We start from the raw sequence: 12,957 nt of genomic DNA on the forward strand, positions 1-12,957 counted from the left end.
ACATTCGCATACAACACGTCTAAACAAGCAACTCTGAAAGATAGCCCATTTTACCTTTTCTACGGAAGAGAACCCATTTTACCAAACGACATCAAGATCAACCGTCATTACGAAATGGAGGGAAATCAACATGAAGAATATTCTCGCCAGTGAAAAAAGGCACAAGAATTAGCGAACCAACATTTGTTCAAAGCTCAAACGAAGCAGAAAAAGTATTATGATGAAGGGACAAAAAGTGTCAAGTACAATCCCGGCGATCTGGTACTATTAAAAGCACCACCTCAAGCCGGAAAATTTATAAATAGATGGAATGGTCCATTTAAAATCATACGCAGTTTCTCAGAAATTACGTACGAAATCCAAAACATTACAAATGAAAAACAAAAAACGATTGTTCACTGCAACCGACTTAAACCTTATATGGCACGAGATGTTCCAACCAAACAAGAACAAGAGATCGAAGCGAGAAAAGCAGAAACGACAGCCATTAGACGAAGACCAGGGAGGCCTAAAAAGCAACTTGGACTGAAAGAACCCATAATATCATTCTTAGATCCAAGAATGCTATTCCCCAATCCAATAGACCAGACTAATTCTGACTTTAGGACAACCTCACGATATAATTTAAGATCGAGAAATCAGGCATCCAATTTCTAAAAAGCAATTAATTTTTTTTTAACAGATGGAGAAAAAATTACTACTCTTTTGCATTCTAACTACATTGCAAACAACCCACACAATCTTCTCGTCTGTATGCGATTGCAACTATGTTAAAACACGAGGAATTCTAGATATTAACTCACCATACTATTGCCAAAACCCCAGCACTAATCATCAACCACGATACCTAACAAATTATACGCTAATGACTAAACAAAATCCAGTAAAAACTTGGAAAGGATGGACTTGCAAACAATGGATTAAGACTAAGAAAATAACCGGATCTTTCTGGATAGGATCTTTTGACACAGTTTATTCACAGGAAACAAAATTGCTCTCAGCAATTGAATGCTGGGAAATGGTAAATAATAAAAAATGTGGGGGTAATCTTATGCAGGCAGGAACAACAACGTTGAGTTTTACATCAACTCCTACAGGGGAAGGGAAGTGGTATGCTATCAAAGAATACCATGCATTAAATTGTTTAGCAGAAGAGATAACATTAAAACAAGAGACACCAGAAAGCTTAGTGGAAAGTCCATTTGGATTCTTAAACACCACTCAGCAAGAAGGGGAGTATACACAAAATCATAACACCATAGTATGGGGAGATAGATCAACAAATTCATCAAATTCACAAATTATTTTTAAAGGTGAAGGGTATATAGAATTAACAAACTCAATGATTAATGTAAATACTAGCCGTCTTCTTGATAATAACAAGCAGATAGAAATAACTTTCTCTAACAAACCAGATATAAATAATAAAGAATTTGCCCAACCTGGATTAAAAGTAGTAGGGATGCCTTTAACATTTCTTATTTTTCCAGTAGAGACGACCACAAAGTTATACAAGAATTTTAAAATTTCATTACCATCCTGTGAGAACCAAGTAAATGTAGATACATGGTCTTGCAATGAATACGCAGATCCAATAGCGAGCAAAGTAAAACGGTCGACTAATAACGAAATTGAATTTCTTGACAATCGTGCTAAGAAAGAAGCTATGGGAAAAAGACTTTACAGTATATCGTATGCATGGGGTTCGATACGAATGGGACATCCTATAATAACAAACGTAGAAGAAAATGGAATAATGACTAAAAAAGATACAATTGCGTATCTCATGGTTAATGGTTCATCAATAAACACGCAAGTATCAGTCCACAACCAATATGATATCCAAGATCCTTTGCCAACAGGAACAAAATTCGAATACATCGTAGATCACAGCATAAGGCTTATGAACACTAACATCTGCATCGTGGCAAATGAAAACAATCAAATTATGGCAGAAAATTGTACCGAAAAAACATCAAGATGGATACTGGATTTAATTAACTACCAATGGATTTCTCTAGAAACAGGCCTGTGCATCACCTTACATGATGAAGAAGAAGGACGACTTAGATTGGCAACACTAAAAACGTGCAGTAGACAGGGAACAATTAGTGAAAATCAACAATGGGTTATCGAAATCCTAACAACAAACCCGGATGTGTTGGACAATTTCCCAGATGCATCCATTGACGAATTCGAAGAAATCCAGTTGGAACAGAGGACATCAGTAACAACGACCGTCAGTTCGCCAATTTTTGGAGGATTATTGAAGCGGAACCATGGGAGAGGAAACATCATATGGGACATGATAGGATGGGGACTAATGAAACATGGTAAGTCACCCGATGAAAAATGTTTAACACACAATGGCGTTAACAAACCAATAACACTCGAAGCATGCGATCCTAACTGGATCAAATGTCAAACAAGCCTACAAAAATTATTAACAAGTAATGACCCCTTGGTGCAATCACAAACAACCGTGGCTAACTGTAGCGAAGCATCTAGCAAGGGCCAAGCCTTCGAATATTCCTGACTTCACGATAAGACCATTTAACACAAACAACTGCATTAAAGCGAACACAACGATGCTCATCCTGCACGAATGCTCAGATAAAAGTTCCATCTGGGGAACATTCGATCACATAGGACAATTAATGGCAAGTGATAGAACAGGACTTCATTCAGGCGCTTCGGACCGGAAATGCCTAACAAGACGGATCGACAAATTATCGTTGGGACACTGTCATGGAACAAGCCAGAAACAACATTTTAGTTTCGAGTACCGGAATCCACATCAACCTAGAACATTGACGGCAGCAGCAATAATATCTCTACATACGCAACACGCCTTACTTGGAAAAAATCTACCAATCTTGCCACCATTAAACCATCGTGATCCAAAGGAGATTAACTATAAAACAAACGCAACGGAAGGAATAACTAAAAATTCGACCATAACGACAAAATCAGCAACATCCATGACTGCTACAACAGATAAATCAGTCATACCTTCCATTGCAGCCAAGGTAACAACAAGTGCGAAGACAGAAACAACAACAACATCGATTAGGCCGACTACAACCACAACAAAACCGACAACAACCTTCAGAACAACAACAACAAAATCAACTACTACCACAAAAAAGCCGACAACAACCACAAAAAATCCGACCACAACCACACAAAAACCGACCACAACCACACAAAAACCGACCACCATCATTCAAAAGCCAAATACTACCACACTAAAAACAACCACTACCACACAAATACCAGCCTCTACACCCAAATCAACTACAACATCAAAATCTACGACAATATCAACAGAAGCAGAGAAATTACCAACAATAACATCAACAACCGCATCAACAACATTAACTAGTACATCACTCAAAACGACTATCACGACACAGTCATCTACAACTACAGAAAAAGTTTTCACAGAAACCACAACGACAGACACAATAAAACCAAATCTAACCAAGCTGAAATTATTTCGTCCACCGAGCCAACTATAAACCTAAAATATCTTACACCAAGTCAAATAAGAGAACAGCCAAGCGAAACAACAACCACTGAAATAACAAAATCAAGGGATAACGAAGAAGAAGATATAGAAAAATTTGAGAGACAAAACAATACAACCCGAAATAAGTCAGAATTTCAAGACAAAAATTCAAATGATCCATTAAAGGCTTCAACACAACAAAAAGAAAATACAGCACACGAACTTGTAATAGATGACTATCTACCGCTAAATGACGCTAATACAAGTAACGGTCTACCAAAATCCACTGAGGAGCTAAGTGACTTGATAAAATACGAGCTTGGAAAAATGCACGAGCAATACAAAATCAGTATTGAAACTGAACACGACAATAAATTGGCAAAAGAAATTCGGGATGTTTACTGCCAGTTGTCAAAGATAAAACGAACGCAAGCCATAATCTTAGCCCAAACAAATGGATTGCTTGCAGCCGCCGCACTCGGACTTCCAATGTGTACAAGGATATATGGTTTTGGTCAAGCCATGACATTGCAACAATGCGACCCAAAAAGGATATCACTATCAGCAAAAGAGACCAAGTGTGGGTTCCAGCCATTTTTTGTTTACGGAAAAAACAACTGTACGATCGGACTCGACGGATGGTCTATTCATCCGTATTCGGAGTGCTTTTGGAAATCCCAATTGATAAACATCAACGGATATCCTCATACGTGGCAACATAACGCCACAGCAGGAGACTGGATTAAACAAGAGGCGACCATACATACTTCAAATCTGGATTTAATTGCAGAATTCGAAGAACTGCACTTAAACAGTTTCGACTATGGATTAAGGAACCATCCAGCTCATGGAACCATGGAAATGGAACAGCTAAACATTTTAAATGACCTGGTGGGACGAATTAATGAAGGAGAAGGCAAAGAGTTACCTGACATCCTAGTAACAGAAGAGCAGGACAATCAAATCGGAAACATGTTTTCCTGGTTTGACACATTAAAAATTATGGCTCTCTCAGCGATAGGATTCATCCTATTTCTCATCTGTCTAAGAATTTTTATTGCCTGTAATCCTATTCCACGGATTAAGGAAAGCTTCAGACGACGCAAGCAATCACGTAACGTGAGCGAAAGTGATGGTCAAGAAATGGATTCAATGATACCAGAACCCATCTACAGCGCTGGAGGAGCAAATGAAAAACCGTTCATTAGGGAATTTGCACCTTTAATGACGTTAGCAACAGAAACACCAAAAGAAACCCTTACGTCGATAAACACACCAAGTGCACCAAAGAAAGGAAAATTGTACCCTATCGAAGAATTAAAATGGGAAAACGAGCAAAACAAGGAATGTACAGGTAGCCACACGACCTGCAGCTATGTCGTTGGATTAACACAATTAACAAATAACACTAAAAAAAAAAAAAAAAAAAAAAAAAAACAACCAAAAACAAAAAGAAACAAAGATGTAGTAAAGGATTTTATTTCCAATCCGTAATTAAAAAAAAAAAAAAACAACCAAAAACAACCAAAAACAAAAAGAAACAAAGATGTAGTAAAGGATTTTATTTCCAATCCGTAATTAAAAAAAAAAAAAAAACAACAAAAAAATCGTAGACGTAGAAAAGGATTTTATTTCCAATCAGTAGTTAAAACAAAAACAAAAACAAAAACCAAATACAAAACAAAACCATAGTGAAAAATAGAGTACACCGACGGAAAAGCAAATCAATCTTCCTCAGCAGAATCACTCAAATGATTCAAAACAGCCAATCGGACTTGGCGGTGCTCAAGTCGTATTTGGATATCGGCATACGTCAACTCCGGATAAAAATTAGAAACCGAAGCTGAAGGATGATAAATATCATCTCCGGATTCTGCCCACCACAAGAACCGTGCGTGCAGCAGTGGAAGAACATCGCGAAGTCGGGCGTAGCCAGGATATTCACTATAATAAAAAAAAATAAATAAATTTTTTTTTTATATAATAATAATAATAATAACTAAAAAGAAAATAGAACAAAAATAACAAAACAGGAAAAAAATCCCATCAAACAAGAAAAGGATAACACAAACGAAAAAAAAAACGGACTTACTTGTAGTAGAAATCGTTACACCAAACAGGTTGCACCACGGATACGGGAGCAACGGGAAAGGATACACCACTCCGAACCGTGTTGAACAACTCATCGAACAACTGCACATCGGCAGTCGTGAAGCGACGAAATTCACAACACGGATTTTGGAAGATCAACGGGTGGAAAAGCGAAAAAGCCATTCTAATTTCAGCAAGATGCTGAGAAACGAAATCCAACGTATACATGATGACGGAAAATGAGGGATTCAAAAAACAAACGGCAAAGACAGTCAAGCGACAACTGAAGAACAAAGAAGACGCTACACCAGACTACTTTGATCGCCTTGACGCAATCTTAATTAAAAAAAATATATAACAATAATAAAAAATAATAAAACAATAAAAGAGGGGGGGGAGGAATAACATTCCAAAGTCCATTTTACAAAAGAGAGAAATCGCGTACGAGACTGAAACTCCTTATAAGGAGGAGTCGTTAAAATCTAACATTTACATATAAAGTTAAAAAGTTTTTTCGCAAAAAGGAGGGATCAATTAAACAAAACATTCACATATACTATAGAAAAACTTCTCAGACTAGACTCAGACAGTTAAAAGACAAAGGACATATAAAAAAAAAAAACATTGACATTCAAAGTAGATTTCTTTAGTAGATAATCGTAAGCAACCTTGAGCATGTTAGGGGTAGGTACTCCAACTATATAACAGACAAACAAGCAAGAAAAAACTTTTTAGTTGTATTACCCACCTTCCACGGAAAGATACATAAAAAAAAAAAAAAATGGACCCAACCAAGAAAAACGTAGAACTAACAAATGTTGACTGGAGTGATGAAATCTTGATGACTTGGATTGAAGAAGATACTCCGCAATTGGAAATAAGTGAAACGCTACCAACAGGAAACGACTGGGAAGACGAACTCTTAGCTAATCTAATGGGTAATGAAGTTAAAAGTGATATACAAATTAGTGCGAACGCAAGTGAAAGTATGCAGATATCACGGAATATATGTATGGAAGAAGACGTAACAAGATACAGCAAAAGTGACAGTGATTGTGAATTTATGCAAAAGAAAAGATACAGCAATAGTGAAAGCGATTGTGAATTTATACAAGAGAAAAGTTCTATATCACCATCAGAAACGGAAGAAGAAGAAACATCATCGAGTAAAGTGGGTTACTACTACAGTAAAATAGAAAGTGACTTAGACCCATCGTCGTCAGACAGTGAAATGGCCGCCAACTGTAAGACAGTAAGTGTAATCAACAACGAAGAAGAACAGGAAACGTGGTCCTTACCAGTTCCCTTAATTACACAAACGGCCTACTGTAAAAACTGTATGATGAAAACATTCCCAGCTATGGACACGGAGATGACGCGAAGAAGAATCATCGCCATAACGATGTTGATGAAAGGAGAATTCAACTACAATTTGCTGGAAGTATCAAGAGAAATGATCAGAAATCACCTACTAGAAGCAAGAGAAATTGGGAAAAACATAAAACAGATTCTGGACACTGTTTTCCCCAATGGAACAACATTATTACACGGAAGTGTGATAAAAGAAAGATACGATGTGACGGATATGTTCCTTCAATACGGAGCTGATAGCAATATTTACGAGGAGGGGATGACAATAGCACACCGAGCAGCAGCGGATAATAATGTCCATTTACTCCGTATTCTATCCCATCACGGTAATACATTCAACATCCAAAACAGCATGGGAGAGCCACCATTACTAGTGGCTATAGCTCTCAATAATATGGAATGTATTAAATATTTGTGGATGGATCGCATTATTGTACACCAAACGCTGGATGAAGAAACAGTGCTCCATTATGCTGCTAAATATAACAACAAATTCGTCGCGGAAGTATGTCCAGCGGAATTCATCAATAGAAGATCACGCACATCAAAGGAAACTGCATTACAAATAGCTGTAAGGCACAGGCATACAGATATTATAGAAATATTGTTACGTCGAGGAGCTCGAGATGATAACCTCAATGCGGACGGGAAGTATGCACAGGACTATATAGATGACGAAACTAGCATTCGAAATCTATTCCGAAAATTCCGAGTGATAAAAAGAAAAAACAAGTGTATCAACAGCCAGACATCATCTAAAAGAAAATAACACCCAATTATTTTAATAAGCGCAAAATGTTATCAATGCTATAATAGTTTAGACGCTTCTTATAACTATATATTTTTTGGCGCAATTCACGTTGCCTTCCTAAGACCTGTAGTCTGCACACAAAGGTAAAATTGGAGGACCAATTTATCCTGCTGTACAGGGGGGGAGGAATGTAACGAGCCAGCTTTAAATAAGCGCAAAATGTTATCAATGCTATAATAGTTTAGACGCTTCTTATAACTATATATTTTTTTGGCGCAATTCACGTTGCCTTCCTAAGACCTGTAGTCTGCACACAAAGGTAAAATTGGAGGACCAATTTATCCTGCTGTACAGGGGGGGAGGAATGTAACGAGCCAACTGCATTATTTACGCTTTACAGAAGATGGCAAATCTGCACGGACATTGAGTGTACGCAAGGTGTACACAAAGGCAACGCCCACATGACCAAGTTGCCACACGCCACCGCTATCTAAGCCACACCCAATGTGCCACTTGCAAATCTGTATAAAAGCAGTGTTATTCGCAACAATATTCAGAGTAGTGCCATGCTTCTTGGTTTGATTGTATTGCTATTGTAGAAGTCTAATAAATACACGCCTGGCAAATCTTACACCATGTTCGTTCCAGTCAGACTTCTGACCCTTCTAGTATTCTGAAATGGAACAAACATTGGTAACCATGTTAGTTCCAGTCAGACTTTTGACCCTTCTTGTATTCTGAAATGGAATGAACATGGGTAACCATGTTTGTTCCAGTCAGACTTCTGACCCTTCTTGTATTCTGAAATGGAACGAACATGTGTAACCATGTTTGTTCCAGTCAGACTTCAGAACACAAACAGATTGTAGTTCAAATGTTAATGTATTAAACAACATAAATACAAAATTCTTCGTTCACGGTTGTACAATTTTTCTGGGTAGATTCACATATGGCAATCACGATCAAACGTATCAAACAGTGCTTGGTCACACTTCGGCAGGACATAAGGAAAAAATAATAATAACTTAAAAAATAACACAAGGTTTAAAGAATAACACAGGCAAGGAAGCCCCTTAAACAACTGCTTGCCGTCCACGAACTCCAGGCCTTCGCTGGGCAGATATTCTTGCGATTTCACAAAATTCTGGACTAATTCGTAAATAACACTTTGGTTTTCGTTAAAGGACATGTCCAAAAAGTAAATAACCCAATGACACAATTATTGCAAGTGGCTCTAAACTCACGTAATTGTATTCAATTTTTTTACATTACAGTAATAAGAGAATCTATAATCTAGTCGATAAATCCAAGCTATAAATATAAGATAAATATAAGCTAGACAATAATTACAATGAAATATGAAGACCAATCGAATTTAAAATACTTACCGAAAGAAAAAGGGTCCAAACGTCGCTGGCCCGGGAGTTCACTTGTCATAATCTCGTAAAGGACTTGCTAGGTTCAGCAACATTTCATTGTCGCGCCCAACCGTCGGGAACCAGTAGTCCTAACGTCGCTAGACAGATGTCCTGTCGCGAACCGGTCGTCCAGTGTCGAGTGCCAGAAGTCCAAGTGTCGGAAAACCTGGAGTCCTTTGGGCAACTAGCCCAAAAGTCCCTATCCCCTAAAAATGATGACCCCCTTCACTTGTAAAGATTGTATTCGATTAGTTCTCTCATATTTACGAAAATTATAATCAGTTCCATTAAGTTTTGATGTGTAAACCTGCACGATACTTCGCTAGCTTTACTAATTTTTCTTTTCTTTTTGGTGCGACATTTTCGAGAAAATGCATTTTTTAAAGTAGAGAATTCCCCCGCACATCGGAACTGAGGGAGTGAGGGAAGGGGGATAAAATATCCATGATGGCCGCTTCCACTTTTCAGCCTCTACCTCCAAATCTATTCGCCGACATAAAGCAAATAGACACTTACACCGCACCCGAGCAGTTCAACTTTTCTATCTCTGTGATTTCGGTAGTTCCAGAGTGCACAGTCGAATATTGTGTGTTGTGCTTCTCGTTTTCAACAACAAGAATTGTGGATTTTTTCATTCTCTAGCTAAATTAAATGTGTGTAAATGATTGGCAACATGTAACTCTTGAATTTGTGAGAATGTCCTTCTTTTTGAACCGCCATTTAATCAGTACTACCTGTTTTACCTGAAACTTACAGGATGCCGTCGGCTCCAGCTCATAATTATGAGGCAGATAGCATTTCAAAAATCTCATGAATCGTTAGGTCGTCGTAGTGTTTTGTATGACTATAAATTTACGTAAGCTGAAATTCAACATCCTCTATGACTTGATTTTGTGCGCCAGATCCCATACTACGCCAAATCATTTCACCTGCATTCCAGCAAGTGAAAAGCTAAACTTGATGCTTCGGCCAGTTTCGACATGAACGGGTTGGTAGCAAATTACCCTGACCTATTATTCAATCTTTATCGACCATATCACCAACAGCAGACTGGTTAAGACAAGAGTTTCACGATCCTGCTCGTTCCTGCGTTGGGTAAACCTGTTATGCGAAAATGATCCACCACGGTCGTTTCCAATCGCCTATAACCCTGTATGAGAGAACCTTGAAATCGAAATTCCCCGCATTGCTGGGAACAGGCCAATATCAAAGACTGCTATTAACCTGTCAACAGTTTCATTCTATACTGAACAGATAAGGCATGCATGTGCGTGAATAAATATTCGGGTAAAGATTAAGTAACGATCATTGTTACACCTTATTTATCCTTGAATTTTTATTTCTTACAGCGGGCAGGTCTTCTACTAAAAAGGTCGTAGCCGATATTTTTTTGACGACTTGAAACGGGCCGGTAAATTTGGGAAGGAACTTCTTTGTTAGGGCTTTCTTACGTGGCCGGCGACGGACGAGGACTAGGTCACCGGGGAGAAGTTCGAACTGAACTCTCCTGCGTTTGTCGACTCGTTCCTTCACGGCTCGTTGTTTCTTTAAAATTCTCAGTCGTGCGGCTTCTCTTAATTTATGAACCCGTGATAGAAAATCAACGTGGCTCTCTTGCTTTTCAGCTGGTCATGGAAAAAGACGTTCGACGGGCAAGACTGGTTGGCGACCGTTCACCAGCTCGAAAGGTGTGATCTCGGTAGTTGATTGACGCGCAGTATTGATTGCGTAAGCTTCTGCCGCCAGGTGTTTATCCCAGTCATTGTGCTGTGCGTTGATGAAGGCACAAAGCGCAAGTGTTAAAGTCCGGTTAACGCGTTCCACCAGGCCGTTTGTTTCTGGATGTTCGGCTGTTGCTTCAATATGCTGAATTCCCCACTTTCTTATCCATTCTTCAAATAGTTCAGATGTAAAACATGATCCCTGATCGGAAATTATCCTTTGTGGTGTTCTGTGCCGGTATAGTATGTTCGATTCTAAGAAGATTGTCACAAATTTGGTTGATGTGTCCGGAACAGGCGCCATTTCAACCCATTTGGTTAAGTAATCGATGCAAACTATGACGTGACGATGGCCACTCGGCGTTTCTTTGAAGGGTCCAAGATGGTCGACGCCAATTAGCTGGAAAGGAGATGATGGAGGCTCGAGGGGTTTCTTCTTTAGCTACTTTAGCGAATAAACCGATGTTAAATATGTCTCTGTTATTAGCTGACAAACCGATCCCGCATCCATCACCTTGTTATTAGCGGCTCCAACCACTAATAGTCAAATTTTATTAGCTGTTGGAGTCGCTAATAACAAGGCGATATCATACAAATATTCTTAGATTCTTGAATCTATTCGCTGCTCCAACCGCTAACAAAGACGGTTTTGACTTGCTTGCCAAGCCAATCAGAGGGCCAGAAAAGGTCCGTTTTTCTTGTTTTTTTCTGTGCTTTCTCGCTTTAGCGTTCACGAGGGAGGGGCGCTTGCGTTTAACGTCGGGGCCCCCTCCGGGGCGACGTTAACGCAGCCCCTTCCGAGCACGGTCGAAGCGCCACACGGCGCGAGACACCGTTTACCTGTATGTCGTACAAAAAGTTAAATTCATTTCCTTCCTCGTGAACGCTATAGCGTGAAAGCACTGAAAAAAACAAGGAAAACGGCCTTATACGGCCGTTATTAGCTTGTTATTAGCTTGTTATTAGCTTGTTATTACCTTATCACCTTGTTATTAGCGACTCCAACAGCTAATAAATATATTTTGTTAGCGGTTGGAACAGCAAATAGGTTCAAGTATCTAAGAATATTTGTATGATATCGCCTTGTTATTAGCGACTCCAACAGCTAATAAAATTTGACTATTAGCGGTTGGAGCCGCTAATAACAAGGTGATATAAGATGGATGCGGGATCGGTTTGTCAGCTAATAACAGAGACATATTCAACATCGGTTTATTCGCTAAAATAGCCAATGAAGACGACCCGAGGCTCGATAGGTTGAAGTTTGCCGACTGGAAGACCACAACAGAGTGTTTGTGTTTTAAACAAAAGATACATGAATTTAAAAAATTTTGGACACTCTTTCCCAGTCGCGGCCACCAAAACCTACTTTTAATTCTAAATAAAGTTTTCTCTACTCCCTGGTGCCCAGATGAGGGAAAATCATGACAAGATTCAAGGACTTTGCGACGTAGGATGGAGGGAACAACTAAAAGAAATTTTCTACCCGAATTACTATTTTTTTTATACAAAACTTTACCCCGAATAACAAACCGTTGAGACATATTGTTTTGAATTGGGGAACTCAAGGAAACGAAAATTGGTCGGAGTTGGCCGTCTTGTTGTTGCAAGAGGGCGACCTCATTGGATGCTAAGCCAGTTTCAGGCATATTTACGGCAATACAGCATGTTTCCTCTGTCTGAGAATCGTTGGTTTCGACAATCGTCTCCGCCGGATTCCGAGACAGGGCGTCTGCTACTTGGTTGTCTACGCCTTTGACATGCTCAATGGTAAAATCAAATTCTTGGAGATCAAGCACCCACCTGGAAAATTTGCCCTTCAACTCCTTTTTTCCCATCATCCATTTTACGGAAGAACTATCCGTTTTCACAATGAAATGTCGACCATAAATGTTAGTGCGGAATTTCTTTAATGCCCAGACAACTGCCAAACACTCCAGCTCGTTTGCGTGATAGCGCGTTTCTGCATCACTCAGCTTCCGGGAAATAAAAGAGACGGGTCGATGCCCCTCACCAGCATCTTGTGACAATACTACCCCGAGCCCGATTTGACTTGCGTCTGTCTGGATGGTGACTTCCCGAACGTCATCGAAA

General features: G+C 39.1%; 1 protein-coding gene across 1 annotated transcript; it reads left to right on the top strand.

The window, feature by feature from the left end:
* The first annotated feature begins 682 nt into the window (after positions 1-682).
* Positions 683-5,345, top strand: LOC123475344. The gene is given in 5 exon segments (XM_045177940.1): positions 683-1,489; positions 1,547-2,420; positions 2,650-3,029; positions 3,698-4,891; positions 5,214-5,345. Coding segments are annotated over 5 exon segments (3,387 nt in total).
* Positions 5,346-12,957: the final 7,612 nt, after the last annotated feature.

This window comes from Daphnia magna, linkage group LG8 (assembly GCF_020631705.1).
Source record: "Daphnia magna isolate NIES linkage group LG8, ASM2063170v1.1, whole genome shotgun sequence".
Lineage (NCBI taxonomy): Eukaryota > Metazoa > Arthropoda > Branchiopoda > Diplostraca > Daphniidae > Daphnia > Daphnia magna.